Genomic DNA, 23021 nt, shown 5'->3' on the forward strand with positions numbered 1-23021 from the left:
TAAAAGGGCAAATAGCCGCAAAAGCTTATTTGAAAAGGTGAGATGGAAGAATATCAGAGTGGCAAGAAGAGGGCTTCATATGAGAGACCAAGTCTGACAACTGTGAGGAAGAGACTGGTTGGAATTGTTGGAGGCGGCAAACTACAGACTGATACAAAGCTGGATCAGAAATTGAGGGTGTGATATGAGACTTTATGTTGTCAATTTTGTCAATAAAGAAATTGAGAAACATCTCACAGGTTTCTGTTGTAGCAGGAAGAGAGGACATTGTAGTAGGAGGATTTATGATTTTATTAATTGTGTTAAACAACACTTTTGGTCTGTGAGCATTTTTGTGAATAAGCTCAGCATAGAAAGCTGCCTTTGCTGCTTTGACAGTGATTTGATAAGCCTTAAGAGAATCTCTAAATATATCATAGGAGACCTGTAGTTTATCTTTTTTCCATTTTCGCTCTGCTTTCCTACAAGCCTTTCTGAGCGAACAGGTAGTGGAATTTAGCCAAGGAGTAGTTGACCTATTGGATTTACACCGCTTTTGTTTTAAAGGAGCTACAGAATCAAGAGTGGCAAGGCAAGATGTATTAAAAAGAGTAAGTAGATCCTCAGTGTCGGTGCAGGTGGAAAGAGAATCTAAGACAGCAGGTGAAAGAGAGAGCATAAAAGTATTAGTGAACTGTGAGGCTGTGGTGGAATTAATAGCTCTGACAAGGGAGTAGGATGAGGGGGACAAAACAGTGAAGATTCAAATAAAATCATAAAATGGTCAGACACACTAGTATCAACTATTTTAACATTGGAAACTGAGAAACCAGAGGACAACACTAGGTCTAGTGTGTGACCCTTCTGATGTGTTGGGGCCATAACTGACTGCACAAGGTTAAAAGAGTCCACAAGGCCTATAAACTCATTGACCAAAGGTTTAGATGGGCAGCATATGTGGATGTTAAAGTCCCCCAAGATTAATAACTTATCAGCACGAGAGGCCATAAAAGATAGAAGTTCAGCAAATTCTTGAATGAAATTACAATTAATTTTTGGTGGACGGTAGGCTAAGGCACAAAGTACAGATGCATTGATCTTAAACAGCTGTAGTTCAAAAGTAGAAAACAGATCAGTTGGTACAATTCTACATTTAAAACTGTTCTTAAACACTTGTGTCACTTTATTTCCATACCTGGGTGAAAAGGAAAGTCGTGAACTACTCCTGAAAAGAGACTCTGGTTATCTTGAATAAGTTGTTAGCAAATAGTTCTGTTAAATGTTGTATATAAGATTTTCTAGGGATGCCAATAATTGTGGGTAATGTGTTTTTGTTAAAAATATTAATTTCGTTATGAGATTTAACTTTTTCTCAGATTAAATTTGCTTCCCTTCAAGATTGGATTTTTCTTGTTTTCATTGTGAGATTAAGATAAATCACCAAAAGACTATTTTTATACCTGTTTCTAGTTAACTTTACCAATAATTGTGGAGGGTACTGTATGCATATTTATTGTATGTATATATACATATACTCCTGGCTTCCACCTTAACCCGGAGTTGCTCCAGGAACAATGTTACATTGCCCTTGTAATTTAATTGACATATGTCACTTTGGAAAAAAATAATTACGAATGTAAATCTTTATCTACTGTATTATATTATATATCATGGCAACATTTCAAATGAAATAATATGACCAATTTAACATCTTTTCCATTTATTTGTTGTCAAACAGTACACCATAATATAGTTGTGAGTAGTGTGGATTAGAAAGTCCTTTGAATTGCTCCGTGCTCACACGTCCAAAAGGGTCCAAATGAGCCTTTGGGAGGTGGAGGTGGAGAGTGCGACACATTGCGTTCTGACCTCAAGAGGCCTGGACTGCACCTCCCTTCATCCTCCTCCATGCTTTCTTTTCAAACAAGCAAGTCAGCCTTGGGCCTCTCAGCACGCTCCCCCTCATCTCTTTCACGCTCATCTCTGCTGCATTCTCTCTCTCGCTTGCTCAAGTTCTTGCAGAGATTTTCAATTTCCACTGGCCAAGGCCCCCAGCCAGAGCCCTGGGCCACATGACCAGGGGTACAGCATTTAATGACTGCAGTGGGCCAAGATGGAGATGATCAAGATGGAGCCCATGACCTCGGACATCAGCATGGCAGGTTTGTATAGCCATGCTTCACATTCCATCTGAGCAGTTTTGGTAGATCAGTAAGGTTGGTAAAAAAAAGAGGACAATGATGCTTTTGAGACAGAAGATCACTACAGCACAGAGCCTGTCCAATTCAATATTAAAGTCAGGACATTATGAATGTCAAAATGTAGAGTATCAGATGAGAAAATATTCAACCATCCCAAAGTTCCTGAGAGGCACAACTGAGTACAACCGATATTCTCTGCCAGTCAAAAAGTTCATGCTGTACATTTCAACACATTTTGTCAGTAATCTGCTGCGTTCTGTGTACCATGGTCTGTCTGTAGTTAATTTTATGCAGCGGTCAACAGTGGTCAGTGGTGCACACGTGTGACCGCACTAGCTGCGGCAACAGAACCGCATGTAGGGCAGACGATCTGGGGTCCTCCAGCGTTTGGTGGAGCTTTGCGGGTGAGGCACGGGCGGCAGAGGAGATGCCTGCATGGAAGAGCGTAGGCCGCAGGGCTGGTTGGATAGCGGGTAAGAGAGACAGAGCAAAGGGCACACTGATCCTCACCTGGGAATGGAGGAACAGAAGAGCCGGTTAGTTTATCATACACCAAAATAAGCTCACTCAAAGAAGTGCAACTGTACGTACACACCGCCGCCGACTTGAGCTTCCAAAGATTCAGGAAGTCATTCATTTTCAATGGAAGCCGGCTTCTCTCAGCTGCAAGAAGAGGCAAATACGTCGGCGTCGAGTTTTTCCCCATCTTGAGCGACTTGAGCATCAAGCAGAAAGTTGAAAGTAAGTCAACTTTATGGTAATGAGCTATGACGCCGTTCAGCGGCCAACGACCAGCAAGCAATCGGAATAGACGGCCTTTAAATAAAGTAGTAAGATAGAACATGATCGAACGTAGAATGCTGCCACGTCAGAGCGGCCAAAGCGTCCAAAGCTTCCCTGGACTTTTTTGATAAGAGTCCTTGACAGGGCGACCCGAGCTTCTTTGGAAGCTCAAGTCGGCGGCGGTGTGTCCGTACAGTTATGAGTATATCTTTCTTACACAGTCTCCTTTAAATTTTCAGATTTAGGAATGTAGATAATCAATTATAGAATAGTGTAAATTGTTAAACAACTCTCAGATGTGCTTCAACTTCAAGCAGTCATAAGGCGCCACAATCTCTAAGTTAACAGTCTAATCCTAATTAGTACAAATGTGTAGTTTCATGTTACAGTGCTCAACCAGTTTTTTTAATCCTGCAACTTTCCCACGCTAATGTAACAAATATGTGGGCGGGCAAAAGTGAGCAGTTGGAGCTGCTCAGACTTGTTCGTTGGTACAGTTGATTTGGTGATGGAGCTCATGCACTGGCAAGTTGCGTTAGCTCTTATGCTAGCACCATACTTCATTGTTGTTTTGAATTGGCTAATGTCAGACACTAGTTTACTCAGTCATTGACTTGTCGGTTGTACAGTGCCTATAGAAAATCATCATACCCCTTTGAAAAAGGTTACTTTATTTGTCATACAGCCTGAAATCAAAACCCATTAAAAAAAAAAATCTTTTTCCAGTTTTATTTACAAATTTAGCTGTACAGCATCAAAATAATGGAAAAAAGGCAACAGTTCTGAAAATTAATAAAAAAAAAGAAAAACTAGAATAACAGGGTTGGAAATCTAGAAAAACAGGGTTTAGTCATCAACCCCCTGATTTAATACTTCGTAGAGCTTCCTTTTGCTTTAATTACAGCCATCAATCTGTTTGGATATGATTCTATTAGCTTTGTGAACCTAGATTGGGGAATATTTGCCCATTCTTCCTTGCAGAATTGTTCAAGTTCAGTCAAATTCTGTGGGGAACGGCGATGGACTGCTCTCCTCAAGTCCATCTACAGATTTTCTATAGGATTTAAGTCAGGGCTCTGACTTGGCCACTCATGGATATTCACCTTCCTATCCTTGTAATGGTCACCCATTAAAATGATGTGTTTTATTTTGAGCATGTACTCATATGGTTTTGAATGTTACTGCTGGTATAATAGTAATTATGTGAGTCATGAACATTAGATAGGCTACCAGAAATTAAGTAAACACACGGGTATAGGACTGATTTTCACTCTGATAATGAGGAACTCCCATCAATTGGCCTGTCAATCAATGGGAGGCGTTCGTGGGACAGGCTCAAAGTTTTCTTAGGTTCTGGTATCACGTTAGGTAGGGGCAGCGCGAACAGGCCTATGTGTTTGACATGATGGACTACGTGAGTGTGGAGTATCGTCGCACGGTCTCGGATTACCCTTTTTTGTTCTAAAGGACATTGTTGGATGCTTTGCCTTTTTTTCTATATGGGGATTACTCATCTGGACGGACGTTTGCCAACAAGGACAGGCTGGTGAGACGCGGGGTTTTTAAAACCGGACCGCCGTGTCCTTCCTTATTTTTTTGCATTCGCGGAGAGGCTGCCACTTCGTAAAAGGACATTGTTTTGTTTTCTCGGACATTTAGTTATTCCACGGTCTTGACCTATTGAACAATATACTTGACAAATTGTTTTGTGGGTTGTTTTGTGGGTATTTTGGGGTTGCTGGCGCGATGCGCGCACTTTGTTTTGTTTATGAGTGAATGAATGGAGCTGGCCTATACTGTAGATTCCCGCCGGTACAATAATTCTATAAAGCACGGAGGTTTAACGTTTGTGTCCTTGTGTTATTCAACCGTGTTTGGTAAAACATCCTGGGGTTATTGCTAGGACGATCCATGTTTGTATTTTTTGGTTATTTAACGCATGTCCACTACTTTGATTGCCAGCAAGTGTAATGGAATAGTCGCCCGCACCTTTTGATGCGTATTGTAGCCCTCGCTTTCGAAAGCATTAGAGAGCGTTTGTTACATCCTTAAGCCACTGCTTTGTTCTTTTGGCAGTATGTTTAGGATCATTGTCGTGTTGGAAGGTGAAGGACCTGCCCATCCTCAGCTGTCTAGCAGAGGGACGCAACTTTTCCTCAAGAATTTGGGTGCACTTGGCAGCATCTATTATCCCTTCTATCCTGACCAATTGCCCAGTCCTTGCTGAAGAGAAACATACCCACAACATAATGTTGCCCCCAAATGTTTCACCAAACATAGCGCTTGGAGTTCAGTCCAAAAAGTAAAATCTTTGTCTTGTCTGCAGTATGCAAAAACACATCTAGAATATTCTGCTACAATGTGGAAAAAGGTTTTATGGTCAGATGACACTAAGATTGAACTTTTTGAACCCCTCTCCGACCCCTCTGCCGTAGCTCAACGTGCACCTCCAAAAAATTTTAACTTTCCGTCGAGGCGACGCAGACCGCAAGGACTGTGATTGGTCAACTCGTCCTGTGTGTTGATAGTCGGTGTTTCAAGCAGCCTACTGTGGGGAGTTAGCAACATGTTAGTTCGCTGACATAAGCTTTGCAAATAAACTCAGACATATTTTGGTTACATTGACGGGGTTATCCGTTTGTAAAGTGTCTATATGTCAGTAACGTTTTGAAATTAGCACTTCGCCAGCAAGCAGTACTTTGTGGGCAGTTGTGCTAAGGTTCTCTTGCTACCATAACTTAAACTGGCTGGCAGACCTCGCAAGTAACTAGGTCAATGGATTTTACTGTGTCTATTTCTCGATACTTTGTACAAAATCTAAGCAAGAAAAGGCCAAACAAATAAGATTAATATTTTGGTTTGCCATTCTGAGTACTGTTTCGGTCATACAGTCTATTGTTTCGGTGGTGAGCAACTCAGACACAGGCGACACCGAGCATTATGGCGGTGAAATGCACTGCAAAGCAAACCGACACAGAACCATAAAAGGATCACAACGCCGTAGGAGTGGTGGCGTAGCTACGCCGTGGAGTTGACGCAGAAGCATGTTGTGCCCTTTAGATCACACATATACATTTGCATGTATATAACTATACATTTGTATAGTTTAATGTAAAGGAAGTGAGTGACAGAAAATTGCTGTTCTGATTTTGGTGAACACCATGATGTCTGGAAAAACGCATAGATGTATAATTCATCTTAAATTATAGCCTGGAGCTGATTTGTGCCCTTGGCCTGACAAAATGATTCAAGTCTTTCTTGGAATGTACAAAAATAAATGTAATCACTGGCCATTAACTTGGTCTACATGCTGACTACAGCAAAAATGACAGAGCTGACCAGTTTTCTTTTCAGCAAAGCTTCCTTACAAAATGTGTAATATACCAAGAATATTACACATTTTGTAAGGACATTTTCTGTTCCCTTCCATAATTGATTGCCACCTGATTGATTGAAAGGTGAGTGTGTTTGCACCTGTGTGTGGGGCGGGGGTGTGGCCCTGCGGATTCTTCTTGCTGGTGTAGGAGGGTAGCCCCTGCAGAGCACAGCTCAGCGCTGCATCCAGACTGGCCGACAGACGCTCCTCATGGGAGCCTGAGGGAGCAGCACACACAGGACATGGAGGAGAACAGTTCTGAGATCAGCCAACAGCATAAAACATCACACAAAAATAAACCATCATATGGAGAGAGGTAGCAGTAACGGATCCTACACACAGTTGCGTTCCGTCAACGCATGCCAGTGGGTGTTCCCGACGGTAGCTATGCAAATGACTTGAAGTATAACCGTAATTTGATTGGCTGGTGCCTTCCCTCGATTGCAACAGCTTAACTTCTCAACGCGAGCGACGGGAACAACGCGACGCAACGGACCCACAATTCAGTTCGGCAACGGATGACGTAAGCCCATGTAAAGTGGACGGGGTGCGTCTCCATCACTGCAATGCACGCAACTGTGTGTATGAGCCGTAAGACATAGAAAAAAGGGAATTGATAAAAGTCAACTTAGACTAAAAAGAAGAACACAGCGTGCAGGTACATAATCAATACAAAGGTCTCAGGCCAGAGAGTAGAATTCAATCAAAGTTGAAGTCAAGATTTCAATTTGGGCATTTAATGAACCCTTCAGTGAGGTGTGCAGACATCTGAAAAGAGAACATCAGTAGTGTACCAACACGGGTAGTGTAGCACAAAAGGAGGCGCTCAGAAAACAGCACTAAGTTCAACTTAAACCAGCCAACGTGGCATCGTGGCTTTGCGCAAACATACACGCCACTTCAAAAATAGCCAACTGCAGTGTTATCTGCACGCATTTTGAGCTATCTGCGTGTATGTCAACGCCGCGTATATGGCGCCCTCTAGTGTTAGGGTTATGGTGTTGATAAACACGCCAAAATGCTATTATGCGTTAGATAACACGCTAGTGGTCATTGGCGTGTCATACATATGCGCAGTTCATGTATATGGCGCCCTCTAGGGTTAGGGTTATGGTTAGGTTATGGTGTTGATAAACACGCAGTTCATGGTATCAGTCTTAACCAGCTTGTGGAGAAGAGTTGTGAGAAAGACATCTGCAGATTCTGCACAGAGAGACTGAACTAAGTCTGAGTGAGGAACACGGATCAGTACACAGAATAGGGCTCAGACAGAAAAGTCCACAGGACAGAGAAGGGGAATTACTTTTAGATTTGCACCTCACCTGTGGAGTGCGTTTGCTGTTCTGCTCTTGTTTTTTTGCATGGCTGCAAACTGTTCTCTGCTTTTTTGGACGCACTCTTACTAGCTACTGCACAATCCCTCAGTCTGTCCATGTCTGGATTAGAAGCATCCAGTCCTCTCTTTCTCCTCAGGACCGGACGCTCCCATCCTCCTGCTGCTGCTGGGGTCACCCCCTCACCCAGGGCCTGGTTACTGGGCGGCCCATCACTAGAGGAGGATGTGTGGCAGTCCACAGCACCATTGCTTGCAGTACAGCCGGGCTGGGTGTGTGAGGTAAGTGAACTGTTGGGTAACATGGGCATCTGTGGTTGTTTGGAAGTCTGAGGGATGAGCCTGGAGGCCTGCGGGCCCAGGGTGGTGGCCCTTTCTTTGCTCCCGCAGACGCCCGGCCGCCCTCCTCTCCGGAGGACCATCTGATCGATGCGGCATTTCAAAAGTGGGCATGGCAGGGGCTTGGAGTCTGAGGTGAAGGGCACGCCGGTGAAGGGGTCACTGGGCGAGCGTCCCCAGGTGGCCTCGCGGCGCTGGTACTCCTCCAGGGAGCTGAGGTCCACCACCGCCCCACTGGGCAGCACCATGGGCAGAACCATCAGCTCCTGGGTCAGGGGGTCCAGGAACTCCTCAGGTACGGCTTCATCTGGGTCCGAGTAGGTGGCGGGCTCTGAGGTGTTGGTGGAGGCAGGGGCAGGTGGTCTGGGAGGCGTTAGGGGCTTTGCGGGGGCTAGGGAGTGGCGATAGGCCCTCTGGAACTCCTCCAGGGCATCAGGGGGACTAGAACGGGCTGGGAGCCCCCACACGGACAGCGCTTTGAATCCGAGCTGCGAGCCGGCGCTGCTGAACGGAATGGTCAGGCGCAGCCGGGCGACACTGCCCAGGGACTGCGGCCCCCGGCTCCAGAGGTCAGACTGCGTGGCCTCGCCAGAGGGTGGCGGGGGCAGATGAGGGAAGGGGGCGCGAGGGCGAAGCCGGGGGGCACGGAAGCACACCAGCACCCCGTCCCGCACGTCACACCGGCCCACCTGGAGAAAGTGCCCCTGGGTGGCGTCAGCGTTGGCATCCGAGCTGCTGTGGACCTCCAGCCTGCGGGAGGCGCCATTCTGGTCCATCCCACACGGCCACAGCTCCACATCCACGCCACACACCTCCACCTGCCAGCGGAAACCAAGCGTCACCTGTACAGGCGGCCGCAGGAAGTACTCCAATTTGAAGCCACGCCGTCGGAGGGCAGGGTCCTCGGACACAAGGTTGGAGATGTCAAAGCCATCAGCACACAGCTGCAGAACAATGGGAAGAGAGGGAGGGGAGAACAGACATGCAGTAGAGGAGTGACAGAGAGATCAGAGTGAGTGGAGAAAGGAAGGACAGTTAAGTGAACTGAACCAAAGTTGAAAAGACCTCAGAGAATGCAGGGTTGGAATAGACTACAGTGTTTCGCAGAGAACTAAATTCCACTTGTGGTGGTTGGTTTGCAGAATTAACTTGAATGCAACAGTTTTTAACAAATTAGCACAGCGTGGTTATGATGCTAACCAGATTTAAGCACAATTTAGTACAACCTGGAAAATCTTTGTGTGGTGGTCAATGTTGATATTGGGGTGGGCCGCCATAAATAAGTCAATGTATGGGAAACACTGGACTAACACTCACATGCAGATACAGTTGCTACACTGTAAAGGAACACCACAAGGCATATACATACATGTACACACCTTCCTGGCCTTGGTCAGAACAGAACATAAGTTATGCACTGCATTGTAGGGCTGGGTTTAGAAGTTGATGAATTGGGATTAGTTTTTTGTTTTCTCAAATATAAAACACCTTCTTTGGACAGTTAATTTGTAGAGAAAGGTTAACCATCATATTTTCAACTCATAAGGTCTCAATATTAACTCAGGGGAAAAAAACTAAACACTATGTTACTTTTGAAACCATTTTTGACAAAAGCCTTCATTTCTATAGTCTAAATATATCCATTCATATATGTAATCTATATGTATTAAATACAGAGATCCTACTTATCCCTCTGCAAAATGTATACTGAACCTAATTACAACTACAAGTTTGAATTAAAAATTGACAATTTTATTTCATGTGAAATATATGTACCTTATTGCACTGAACAGTGGTCTGAAAAGGTGGCTGACAAAGGTTGACCACCATTATCCTCTCAAGGCCTGACAACAAGGACAACAACAAAACTGGAGTTAGCCAGAGTAGAGGTAGAAGAGGAAAATGAGTTCGATTAACAAGCTTTTAGTTGGAAAAACACAAATGTTTGTGATCTTTACTATGATGGAATGACACTAATGTGGGGTGGGGAACATGTTTCTGTAGCCTACATTTTAAACTTGTCCGTTTCAGATTCCTCTATCCTAGAAACACCACAAATATCAAAATGTGCACGAGCATCGGAATAAAATGTTCATCAGAAATGGATCATTATATCAAGTATTTTAAAGTAATGTGTTTAACAGCACACTAAGCAAACCAAAGCACAGCACTTTAACCTAACGGATGCATGGTTAAACAGGGCGAGAACGTGAAATGCAGTGCACGCAAAACAATGCAGATTACTTGAAGTTATTTTATTCAAGCTCGCTCGTTTGTATCATTTTATCATCATCTACTTCATCATATGGAGCATTTAAGTACTTCGACGTTGAACTTGGGCTGTAGCTTAACCTTAGCTTGCCTAACTGTCCAGCATCTCAGCCTCCCTCACTGACAATGAAGAACTCAATATTTCGAGGTTACATGGATGAAAAGTTGCCTTACTCGTCATAAACTATAGTTTGTTCAATGACATTATAGACGGCCATCTTCAATTGTCAGTTTATTACCAATCAACTCAAGTGCTAATGCAGGAGACTCAGCATGTGAGCGATTTTCTGTAAGCTAAGGCCGTTTCTCGTTAGTTGAGAAAGATGATGACGACAATAATACAATCGCATTTAAACACTTTTCATAATAAGCTTACAGAAGCGCCACTACTCCATACTGACTTACATTTGCCTCCTCAAAAAGTTGTAGCACAGCAGCTTGATCTTCCTGTAGCATCCTACCTCTGCAGTACAAAGCAAACGCAATCTAGTGCCGTATAGGGATTTACTGCCACCAAGAGCCTTGGCTATGTACTGCAGCAGTAATTCCAAACTAACGAGTTCGCCAGTAGGAGTGATGGTTTACAATTGCAGTGAAGTTTAATAGAAGTCTAATAGAGGACGTAATACATTACACAGAAACTGATTTTAACATATTTTCCAGGCCGTGAATGAATGCATTACAAAAAGTTTACTCTACCGGGATATATATTAAAAAAATGCCCATGTTCTTTTTACATCTATTACAAAATAATATATGACCACACTTTGAAATTGTGGTTTGATCCAGTATTTTGAGAAGGTTTACCTTCCTTATTATTATGACTCAGTAGGGCCTTTAAAACCAAGAGTAACATACATTACATTACTGTACATTTGGCTGAAGCTTTTTAACCCAAAGCGACTCCCAACAAGGGAAACAATAGCTGACATGTCCTTGTGATATGATTAATATGTGTTGATAATTATTTGGTTAACAGTGTCAACAAAGAATTAAACATGGCAAAGGTGGATGCATGTCAAGGCCCCGAGACACGAAAGACCACAAAAAGCCTGGTTTATTTCAAAGCCCGATCACCACATCAAGGTACATGCCAGGAGTGGGGTAGTATGACAAGACAAGACACTGTGAGTACATAACAACATAACATTTCAAAACTTCCTTAAGTTGAACTATTTACAAGAAACATTTTAATCTTAATTATTTGTTTTATCTAACAAATTATGTAAACTGGTAAGGTTTTTTGCAACATACAAATAAAATGTGCGACACAACAATATAATTTCTTATTTAGCATTTATTTAAACAAACCATGCAGGGAAGACTATTTTAGTAAGCTGCCATTCATGTGTCACATTGGTGAGCTTTTCCTACACACAATGGTAAAAAAAAAAAAAACAGTTTATGATTGTAGAAAGGCACTGGAAAGAATATAAAGGTCCATATGCAAATTTGCCCTTAAAACCAAAATACAACAAACATCTATGTAACATACTGTGCAAACAGACACACACACAATAACAACATTTACATAGAACACATTAATACAAACAAACCTTTAAAAACTATATTGAAAAAACTTTACTTATAAACAATCACATGTAGACAGGAACATCACCATGCATTTTGTTGCTGAGAGAGCAATGTGCCCTCAGTAAAGGGGATAACTTTTGCGCCTTCGCTTTCCTCAGTAAAGGGGATAGCTTTTGTGCCTTCGCTTTCCTCAGTAAAGGGGATAGCTTTTGCGCCTTCGCTTTCCTCAGTAAAGGGGATAGCTTTTGTGCCTTCACTTTCCTCAGTAAACCGGATAGCTTTTGCGCCTTCACTTTCCTGTTTGCTTTTGCACAAGGTGCTGCGTTCTGACCTGACAGTACCAGTAGGATGTCATTTTAACCAGCAGATGGACATGATTATCCTCCACGGCGGTCTCAAACATGTGCCTATGCAGCCCGGGAAAATAGTCCTTCTCTGCACTATCACTCAGAATGTCTCTGGCAATAGTGCAAAGTGCTGCGGTGTCCTGGGGAGGTTTGCCACCTGAGGAATTCAAAAGTCTTTGAAAACAACGCTCTGTGGCTTTGCATATCTCCACAACCCCATGTGATGGCTTTCCCCCACATACCACAGCTCTTCCATTCACAACAGCCAAAGAATGGGGAGAGGCATCAACGCTTAATGCTTTAATGCACGAATAGCATTTATGTTGTTCTTTGATCTTCTGAGTGACAAGCTCCACAAAGTGACTTAGCACTGACTCAGAAGTAGCTTCAGGCTGGAGTTCTGGCCTGGAGGAACAAAGGCGGTCCTTCTTCAGGGGTGTGACGGGATGAATATCAAACCTATGAACGAGTCCCACTGTTTCATGGGATGTGTGTAGTATTGGAGGGTCGCCACCTGTGAGACCATTTCCTTCCCCTACAAGGACTCGGAGGATCTCCCTGTACCTGGCTTTGAACTGCCAGGCTGTGGGATTATTTCCAAGGCCAACCTCCTCCTGTATAGCTGCAAAGAAGACTTTCAGGTGATCCATGTTCAGTTTATGGGTGAGGAGGTACCGGCATGGTGCATCAGGAGTGTCTACAAGATCTTCGAAGACATTCCATATGCTCCTACAACAGGCTATGAGGCTAATGACATATCTGCCCCTTGGTCCTAAGTGCAATGGTTTTCCTTCTCTATCCTTAAGGCCAAGTAGGCAGCTCTCAGCATATTGCAAGATGTTTCTTAAGTCATCTTTATTCGATGTCTTCATTGGGGCCTTAGATCCATTGGCGAGGAGATTTTTGCTGGTTAGCACATCATACATGTTGTCCATTACACGAAGGAACTGAGCAGTCTCCTCACACCCCTGGAACTGAGGAAGGTGCAGCTCTTCATTGCAGTACTGCAGGGCATCTGCTAGACTGTGACTAAATATTTGATCTATGAGCTCCACCTTCATCACCTGCATTCGCCACTCTATGTGTCCCATTTTCCCATCATCTGGATGACTCAGTCCTCTTTTTTGGAGTTTACCAAGTTCAACTAAGTACTGCCATCTTATCTGCCCATCTGCTGTCTGTAACACTTTTTTCTCAGCCAAAGTGTGCCCAACCAATTTCAGCAAGATGGGAACATCCAAAATGACATGCACCAGTTGTGAAGGATCAGCTGGATGAGGGAAGTAAGGCCTCATGGCCTTTATGTCCAGACTGGCACCTAGAGCTTGAAGCATGTCCAAATCATAGAGCCAACTGCATGACAGGGCAGTCACAGTAACCTCTGTCTCACTGAGCCTGTGAAGAGACTCTCTGATTATATTGGCTATTTCTTGACTGGCTAAATGATTGATCAAGAAGTAGGCAATCGGAATCGCCCAGCTCTGGTTTAGAGACACCACCATGAGCACCATAGCAGCCCTGGCTTCATGTTCATCACACACCACATCATCGCCTAGATCCACATCCCCATGGAATTTTCCCTCTACATATTCGTCAAGGTAAGATATGTCCATCTCATCTATCATCAGAGCACATATTGTAGGATTGCCTTTTTTTTTTTGATCTTGGACATAAGATTTAAGAGCGGAAAATGTAGGTTTGGTGAAACCCGGACTAGAGGGGTTGCTATAAGACATTCGCATTGTGTCAGGGGGAGGTAACGGTAGACTGAAGCTTTCATGGACATAATCATATGCTTTGGCTGAATAAAAGTGTAATGAGAATGCAAAACATTGAAGATCCTCTGCTGTTTGAATTTCTCTTCCACTGAAGTAGAACTCCAGTATGTCTGCAATGCTTTCAGAAATAAGACTTTTCTGTTTGATCTCAGTGATGACCACAGACAAATCAGACACCACTCTTTTCTTTCTCCATTTTTCTTCTCTTTCCATTTTCAACTTTTTGCCGGTAGACAGACCATGGGCTGACCTCAAATCCCGTTTTTGCATCTGAGGAGGCTGAGCTATGTTAGGGCACCTGGACACAGCTTCTGGGATCTGGGCAGTGCTGCTCTGTGACTCAATGACCACCTCTGCAACCATAATGTCAAGAGAACTAATCATGTCTACCGATGGATCGGAACCATCTTCTTGTGGCAAGACACTCATGTTGCTGGGTGAGGTTAGGTCCACACCCCTAAGCAGCAGAGGGCAAGCTGTTGAAATTTGGGGACCTTGGGACCTATAAGAAAAAAGAAAAGCAGGAGTCAGTGCTCTGAATGAGTAAAAAAACAGTTTGTTTCATGTGTTGTTTTCTTCCATCAGGCTACCTGAAGTGGCAAGTTGACTTTAAAGCGTAACTCCCGCCAAAATGCTGGGGTCTTTTTGTGGATTTGTTTCGTTATCTTGAAATAACGTGATTATTTCATGTACTACAGTGATAATATCGTGTAATAACGTGACACATATCTTGTGAAAACGTGATCTTGTAAAAACGTGAAAATATCATTATCTTGAAGTTGAAATGTGATAATTACATGTAATACCGTGATATAGATACATATCTTAACGCGATCGCGATCTTAATATAAAAATATTATTATAACAAGAAACTTTTTAAGTGATACTTTTTTTTAGTGTGGCAGCAATACGCTTCCGTTAGCCTAGAAATCTAGACGCACCCTATCAGCGGCAAATTAATTTGCTCAGCCTGTACGTCTAGTACCAAACTATAGGGATTTCTATTGGCTGACGCCGTGGACGTCATCCAATCACAGCGCTCTATTTTGTTAGAGTCTTAAGGCGGGCTTAACAGGATAACGACAGTCCTGCGACGGTGAACAACAAGGAAGGTGGCTATGGCGAACGAAAAGCGGTTGTTTGAATCGGCGTTGGCGTCAACTTTGGAGTTGAACTTGTGCTTTTCTTTGAAAGTTGAGCAACACAATGCACTTAAGTCATTCCTTTCGAAGAAGTATGTATTTGCCGTTTTGCCGACCGGATACGGATATGGTCGTAGTGCTGGCCTATTGCATGCCTAGGCAGTTTGAAAGACAATTCTCTGCCTGCCCCTTGGATTAAGCGAGGTGAATAGTTCGATTCCAGACTATACATTTCAATGATATAGGATGGCCCGTCAGGGTACGCTTCCGTATTTTTACACATGAACTCGAACATTGAGAACATTTTTTGTGTACACAGAGTATTGTAACGACTCATGCGCGAATCTACGAGGTGGCAAAGGGTGGCAACTGCCACCCCTGGGTCAGTCTTGCCACCCCTGTTGCCACCCCATTTATAAATCAGATAATATTTTTTTAAGTATATTTTATGTTCATACATGTTGGACTGTGAGAAGGTGTGAAACCCGCACCAAACTCCTCTCAAACAGAAATCGCCGATTTAGAATCCCCCGCCCCCTCACAATGGTTTCACCCATCACCATCACCCCCGCGAAATTTCACCATTGGCAGCAGATTGCACAGTGCATGCAATTATGTGTCAACTGTCTGTAGGCCTACAACGAAGTGGTAAGTTTGACCACCAAGTCGAAAAAGTCCATAATCAGACCCATAGTCAGTCCATCAGTTAACCCGGCAACAACCTCACTGTTAGTCTACGTCATTTACATCCGCAAGACTTTGTCTCATCGAATTTTTTGATGATGGTCAGGTCAGATAATAAGGGCATGCTCATGCGTAGCTTAACGTTTAACATTTAAAGTCTATTTGTGTGTGTCGCTAGTTTATAACATTTGATTGTAGCCTAAATACTGCTGTCAATGTCAACCCATACACGTGATAATTCAACACGGGTTCTCAAAATTGTCATGCATCCACTTTCCCAGCATCTATGACTATCCAAATTTGGTCAACATGTCAAATCAAACTAGAATATCTAATCGGTGTCAAGCTGGTGGCGGTTGCGTTTTTTTTACCCTTTCTTTTCATATATGGTGTAAATCAATCTACACAAGTAAAAGTAGCCTACTGTTACATGACTGAAATTCTACTCAGTCACAATAAGTAAAAGTAGCCTACTATTTTCAAACAAACCCTACTCAGAGTAGGCTACTAGACTAGACGTTTGAAAGCACATCACATATGAAGCATTGTGCATGAGATGTAATTGCTTAGATTCCAGTTAAATCTTCCAGTTTCATTGGGTGATAGATTTCAATCATTTGCTGGTAGATGAACCAACAAGCTGAGGCCAGCACAGGAGTTTGTGTCCTCAAGAAATAAACATGTTGCTTGTTCACTCGTGTTTGAGGTCGTTTCTTAATAGGATATTTATAAAGGTACTTTAATACAGTATACATGTACTTCCTTATTCACCACTTTGTGAGTGAGTGAGTAGCCTAAATTGTGAATGGCAAGACGTAACATTTGGCACTAAAGATCAGGGACTGAGGGCTACACAGAGAAAGAAATTCACATATAAAGACCCACATCATCCAAAACGCCAGCTACATCTCCGATTTGCCTCTGACCTCGTGTAATGTAATGTAGAGAACAAAACATATTCAATGAAATCCGTAGAATTGTAAGTTTTGAATAATGTCCATGGCCCCCCTCCTGGAACCTCATGCCACCCCTTCACCACCCCAGGAAAAAATCTCTAGATCCGCCCCTGTAACGACTGATGTGACAGCGTTGTCCAATCAAAAGTTTTATTGCCGGGCAGGAGCAGGGACACAAACCAGAGCATAGCACACGCTAGGGAAGTCATTAGAGAACACTCATACATTACACACACAGGGTTGGAAACAGTCACACCAACAGGAAGAGTCACACAAGAGGCAGAACTAAAAAGGGATTCACGCTACACTAAAAACACCTACATAAACAGTAAATAAAGGCACAACCCCCCAAAGTTCTCCCAGAATCCCCAGCGTGAAGCGTCGTGGACTCGTGGGAGCCGTAGCACACAGTCCAGTGCACAACGTTACAGTATAAAAAGAAGGGTTTGAACAACTCACTTTAGCAGTTGTTTTTTCCACTCGCCGCCATCTTGCCAGTCAAGAAGTGAGTTGTTTTTGAACCTATCTTAGTTATTTCACCCACATGTGGTGGTTAAGAGCTGATTTCCAACCCTGGGTCAAAATATGACTAAAATCATTGACAGAGGACATTCTTTTTCCTCTCACATCTACTGGAATAGTGGCAAGCGTTTTGCGATCAAAAGCACCAGATCTCCTTGAGGAACTCAAGTTAAGCTAACGGTAAAACAGTTAACCTAGCCTCAGTTAACTAGCACTTTTCTTTTTACGGTGGCTGACGGTCAGTCAACTTACCCTCAAATTCAAACCGATGATGACAATATTTTGAGATTTAATAAAAGGAATAGGTATCCAACAAATGTTAACGTTACCTATCTTTTTTTTTAACTGTTACTTAGACATTTGTTTCCAGTTGGTAAGGACCAGTAAGAGCGCATCAACTTTTGCTAGTACACGAACTTCTGCTGGGTTGTCTCAGTGTCTTTCTCCATGGACTGTGTCTCATCACATTTATTGATGCATCACTGCCACCAAGTGTCCTGGAATGTATTGCAAACTGTGGAAAACATGATTGGACTGAGAATTTTTATGGTTATGGCTTTTGTCCAAATGCGACATAGGCTACATATAACAACAATACAATAGTTGCAATTAACAGTAAACAATTTAAAATGTTGGTAAGACTACATTAAGGAGAATAGCAATAATAAACAACAATGCCAATAGCCTAATGACAATAAAGAGGCGGATTATTGTCCCTGCTGCCGAAACCATTCATAAGGCTTTGCATGTACAAATGGACTTATCAAAACATGATAGGCCTACTCTTTAGACCAGATCATGTTTAATATACGTGTAAAATGCTTTGAGTAGCCTTTTGTACCCAAAAATGTAGTCCTAGGCTACTTTAAATAAAGTTTACTTGACAAGATGTGGCCAACAGGTGTGTGCGTCATCAGGGCTTGGAACACTGCGGTAGAATGTTAGAACGTTAGAATGTTATGCAAAGTAGAATGTTAGGAAGTCCTACTTTTGTCTGATGTCCCATTATGGTTATGGTTATGGATTTGGCAGACGCCTAATATAATATTTAACATAATATTTAAAATTGAACAGGGAACAGATTAGAATGTTGGTCAAATATAATAAAGAGAATAGTAATAATAAACAACAATATCAATTAAATCAATAGCCTAATAAAATAAGCAATGAAAATGAGGGGGAAAGCAATAATACAAAAATAATGTCCATTCAATCAATAATATAAAAACAATGACATGGTAAGACTACATTAAGGAGAATATCAATAATAAACAATAATGTCAAATTAATCAACAGCCTAATGAAGATAAAACAATATTATACAAACCATAACACATAAGCGCTTAAACAACTAAGTACATGTTGAACAGGAATGTCTTTAGACCCCTCTTAAATGACCCAAAACTACCACAGGAACGGAGAGCACTGGGCAACTCATTCCACCCACATGGAACCACTGGGGAATAGAGTCTTGAATTAGACCTAGTTTTTATGACTGGTCAACATAACAGACGCTCACCAGAAGACCGCAGTGGGCGGTTGGGGATGTAAGGCTTGATTATTGAATTAAAATAACTAGGAGCAGATCCAGTCAGTGTCCTATAGGCCAAAGTGAGAGATTTAAATTTAATTCTGACTACTATAGGGAACCAATGGAGAGTAACTAGGAGAGGAGTTATGTGTCCTCTGGCTGATTGAAGACCAGGCGTGCTCCAGAATTCCGAATCAGCTGTAATGATCTTATTACACAAGCGGGTAAGCCAGCTAATAGTGAATTACATAGTCCAGTTTAGAGATGACCATGGTCTGAACAAGAAGTTGTGTGGAATCTTGTGTCAGATTAGGTCTGATCTTCCTAATGTTGTAAAGCATAAACCGACATGATTTTGCAATATAAGTTACATGCTTAGAGAAGTTAAGTCGGTCAACCTGTCCCTGCCAAGACACGTTGAAATTCAAATAGGCCTACACGACACACAAATTGTAAGATATGAGCTCAACCAGATATTAATGAAATCTAATCAATATTAGATTAGCTTATTCACACAACTAATACATCAGAAGACAGATGCTGTTATAAGATAGCTAGACTAGTACGCAGACAAGAAACTGTCGACGGGAGTGTGTGCCTAAACTAGCCAGCTGTCAATTTGTTTAGCTGTGTGTATTTAACTTCTAATCTACCGCACTTTATTGGTCTTTCCAAAGGATTTTCAAAAATGTCTGGGTGCAGCCCAATCCAGGGCCATGTCCGTTCACGTTGTAACACACATCAGCTTAGCGGAAGAGTGGCAGTGGAACAACAGCAGCTCTGTTACCTGTGATGTTATTGTTGCCATTGAGAAACTGAACGATGAGTATGGATAATTTTGCTATCTTTCTTATCTTTGATATACTTCCTTATTCAATATAGAGTTTCTTAATCTTAACATATTTTTATGTAGACCTACTGTTCTTGGTCTAATCTTGGCTATGTTTCACCATTGTCAGAATAGCCTGCTGTCTATGTTAAAGAATGTGTTTGATATATTTTTTTCAGACAGTGGATGACCATTACAGGGCGCATGTCTAATGTAAGTTTTTACAGCAACTGTTTTACAATCATTTGTGGCATGCTTGTAGGCCCTACATTTCTTTACATGTTCTAGTCTGTTCTTTTGTGTACTGGCTCTGATAACCTTGTCTGTTGTTTAGATTGCAAGACTGGGCTTTGTAGAAATATGCTTATGCATTATTTCAAACGTGTCAAAGTCTGCACACAAGATGCTCATGCCAGTTGTCCAAATCTTGGACTTCAGTACAACTCACATGGAGGAATCACAACAGTCTCTCAACTCACCTGGCACTGCTGTCTCAACAGACTCCTTACTAAAAAAAAAAGGAAGTGACTGTTTATATAGAGAAAATGTTACATATTTCCCATTGGTATACCTATAGGCTAACTTTTCACAATATTTACTAGGTCTCCTTTGGACATACCTCTCGTCCGTGCCTTGTGTGTGCAAATTCTTCAGGAGGTCAAAGGAGCCTGTCTTGTGGCTATTGAAAGAATTGCTCTAAGCAGACCGTTCGCTGGATCTGGTCATGTTTGGAAGGCCCAATGTTTTCGACTAGAGGAGGAGACTCTAAAAGTGTTCTTCAAAAGACTGGATGAACTGGACCTTTTTACTCAAAAGCCAGATGCTAGCTGCTTTTTGAATAAAAAAAGAGCATATGGATTTGGAAGTAACAGATCTGAAACAGGACACTTGTGTATCCCAGAAACCAACCATAGCTGCTTCAGATCTTGCAAAGGAGATGGATGTTGTGGAAGCTGTTGCACGGTTGGAAGACTTCATTAACAGTGGGGAAATTCACAAGTTTTCACTTGACCTCACAACGCAGGTGCTTCACTTGCTGAAAAAGAGCACTTGCCAGAGAGTCAGCCTGCCTGTCAACCAAACAGTTTCAGACACAGATCTTCAATCACTACAGAGAGGAAACAATGAGATAGACAGCAGCAGTGTCTCTCTTGAGTTCGCCTACATGTTTGCCGAGGACTTTGTGAAATGCTTTTCTGCATCAGCTGCTGTTCCCTTCTTGTCCAAGCAAAGTGAGCGACCCAAATGACTTCATCCAGAGCACATGGAGCTCTAACCCCTGCATGGCAATGGCGGCACATGAAAGCTGCTCTGGAAACACACATCTGTTCCTCTCATGCCCTGCGTGTAACAGTGGTTATTGTGAACCAGGTGATGGGCAGCTTTTCACCAGAGCCAGCTTTTCCTTGCACAAGCCACTGAGGATGCAGCTGGCCATACCAGTTGTTTTCAGACGACTGATGACCCAAACTCCATGTCAACCGCTAAAAAATTAAAGGAAAAGAATCAAAAAGAGCTGGAAGCAAAAACTTTGCATCTTGCCTAAAATGAAGATTTCCTAAAAAGAGGATCTATAAAAAGTAAAGATATAGTAAAATACCCAAAGCCAGAATTCTGTTTTGTTGCTCTGTATCCTGTAATGTTATCGTGCGTCTGCGGTGATGTTTGGAATGGCACAGGATGCAATTTCTCAGTCAGGAGCATCACATGTCATAGTATGTTGACTACACTGAGGGCAAAAAGTGACATAACATGCCTGTGTTCTTGAATTGTAGTATTTCTCTAGGGGAAATGCTGTGAGCCGGTTGGCACCAAACCAGGCATGTCAACTGGACATTGATACAGCAGGAGGAAATCATTTGCTGGAGAACCTGACCTCTACACCTTTTGTGGTCATCATCAGTAAGTCATGTATTATTATTATTATTATTATTATTATTATTATTATTATATATTTTCTGTCAGTATATGCTATAGGCTATGTTTCATGTGAACCTTGACAAGCTGTAATTTTTGAACACTGTCCTGCTGCTTTGCAGGTGAACCACATGTCCCCTTAGGGGCTCTGTGAGAAATGAAATCATTTCATTACATTTTTATGTTTATGTATCCTTTTTATGTTTTAAATAAAAGTAAAAAAAATGTAAGGTAATTCACATCGGCACAGCCATGATCATACTGATGAAGAAGGGAAACTATAATATATTACCAATAGTTTTACACACGCTGCAAAGATCTGAGTTTATAGTGCTCGCATTCAAAGGGAAATGAGACATTTTATTTGTTATATAAAATTATGTTTTCATATGAAAAAGTGAAGACTCCCTATTTCTCTATCAGATGAAGGCTACATTATCTCTAGATTAAGCAACAGCGGCGTAGTAAGTATATTTTAAAATTATTAAAAAAACATGTGATATTTAAAATCTGTATCGATGCTGTAAATATGCAGCTTAACACTTTTTTATTCTTCATTATATGTTATTCTTTTCCTGGTATACCAACCCCCACCATCCACCACTTTCAATCAGTTTTGCTTTCTTGTGGGATACACAATGATTTTCCAACCAATCGATTAAGCGATTAGTTGTCTAACTATTCAATTAATTGCCCACTATTTTGGTAATCTTTTAAATCATTTGTGTCAATTTTGTAAGGAAATTACCTCACAATTGTCTGATTGTAGCTTCTTAAACTAGAATATGTTTAGCTTTACCCATCTCCTGTAAATATAATATCAACTAAATATTAGACTTGGGCTTTGGAAATCACTGATGACATTTTTTAACCTTTCCTGACATTTTATCAAACATCTAATCGATTCATCAAGAAAGAAAAAATTTGACAAATTAAACAACTATATAAAAATAATATTTAGTTGCAGCCCTATTATTTGCCTCCTAAAATGTGTGTTGTGCACCTGTTAAAGTTACTCTCTCTTTGCAACACTCCTGCAAGTTTGCCATTAGCCCTTGCTCTGTTTGTGGAATGAGCAACACTGTTGGTGTAACATTAGATTTATACCACAAGAGGGCAGTAAAGTCTCACTTTGTGAGTCCTGTTCATCAGCTATGTTTTTAATGATCATCAGAATTATTTTGTTTTCTTACTTCTTATCAAACAATTGACAGAAACATAACAAACAATATGTAATAGAAATAAGTATAAAAAGACGCAGCTGGCATTTTCTCTCTATAACAGTACTGTCATCACATTTTTGACAACATCAAAAGGAACTGTTCCTAAAGGGATAGTGGCACCCAAAATGAGGATTCTTCCAGATCTTTTGCACCTCATGCCAGTTGTCATCCACACAACATTATCTTGTAACAGCAGATTAATTATCCAGCAGAATGCCAGAAATGTAATCTGTGCTGGTATTTACTCTTTCTTACACATTCTCTGGAATAAAAATCT

General features: G+C 41.9%; 1 protein-coding gene across 2 annotated transcripts; it reads right to left on the bottom strand.

Moving 5' to 3' along the window:
* Window positions 1–1680: 1680 nt before the first annotated feature.
* On the bottom strand, window positions 1681–10919 carry ubox5 (U-box domain containing 5). Of its 2 annotated transcripts, XM_042101293.1 has the most exons (5): window positions 10688–10916; window positions 9788–9855; window positions 7662–8955; window positions 6438–6557; window positions 1681–2690 (listed from the first exon to the last, which is right to left on the bottom strand). In XM_042101293.1, the coding sequence occupies exons 2-5, from the start codon at window positions 9839–9841 to the stop codon at window positions 2488–2490; spliced, it is 1671 nt and encodes a 556-aa protein (XP_041957227.1). In that variant the 5' UTR covers window positions 9842–9855; window positions 10688–10916; the 3' UTR covers window positions 1681–2487. The 2 variants fall into 2 exon arrangements, with proteins under 2 accessions (XP_041957227.1, XP_041957228.1); XM_042101294.1 differs by lacking the exon at window positions 9788–9855 and having other exon boundaries at window positions 10688–10919.
* Window positions 10920–23021: the final 12102 nt, after the last annotated feature.

This window comes from Alosa sapidissima, chromosome 8, assembly GCF_018492685.1.
Source record: "Alosa sapidissima isolate fAloSap1 chromosome 8, fAloSap1.pri, whole genome shotgun sequence".
In the NCBI taxonomy this organism is placed as follows: domain Eukaryota; kingdom Metazoa; phylum Chordata; class Actinopteri; order Clupeiformes; family Clupeidae; genus Alosa; species Alosa sapidissima.

Coding starts and splice junctions, on each gene's coding strand:
- ubox5 (XM_042101293.1), bottom strand. CDS start 9,841: ATGGTGGTCAACCTTTGTCAGCCACCTTTTCAGACCACTGTTCAGTGC. Junction 8,956..9,787: donor CCACTGTTCAGTGCAATAAG/GTACATATATTT, acceptor ATTGTTCTGCAG/CTGTGTGCTGATGGCTTTGA. Junction 6,558..7,661: donor ACAGCAAACGCACTCCACAG/GTGAGGTGCAAA, acceptor CTGCTCCCTCAG/GCTCCCATGAGGAGCGTCTG.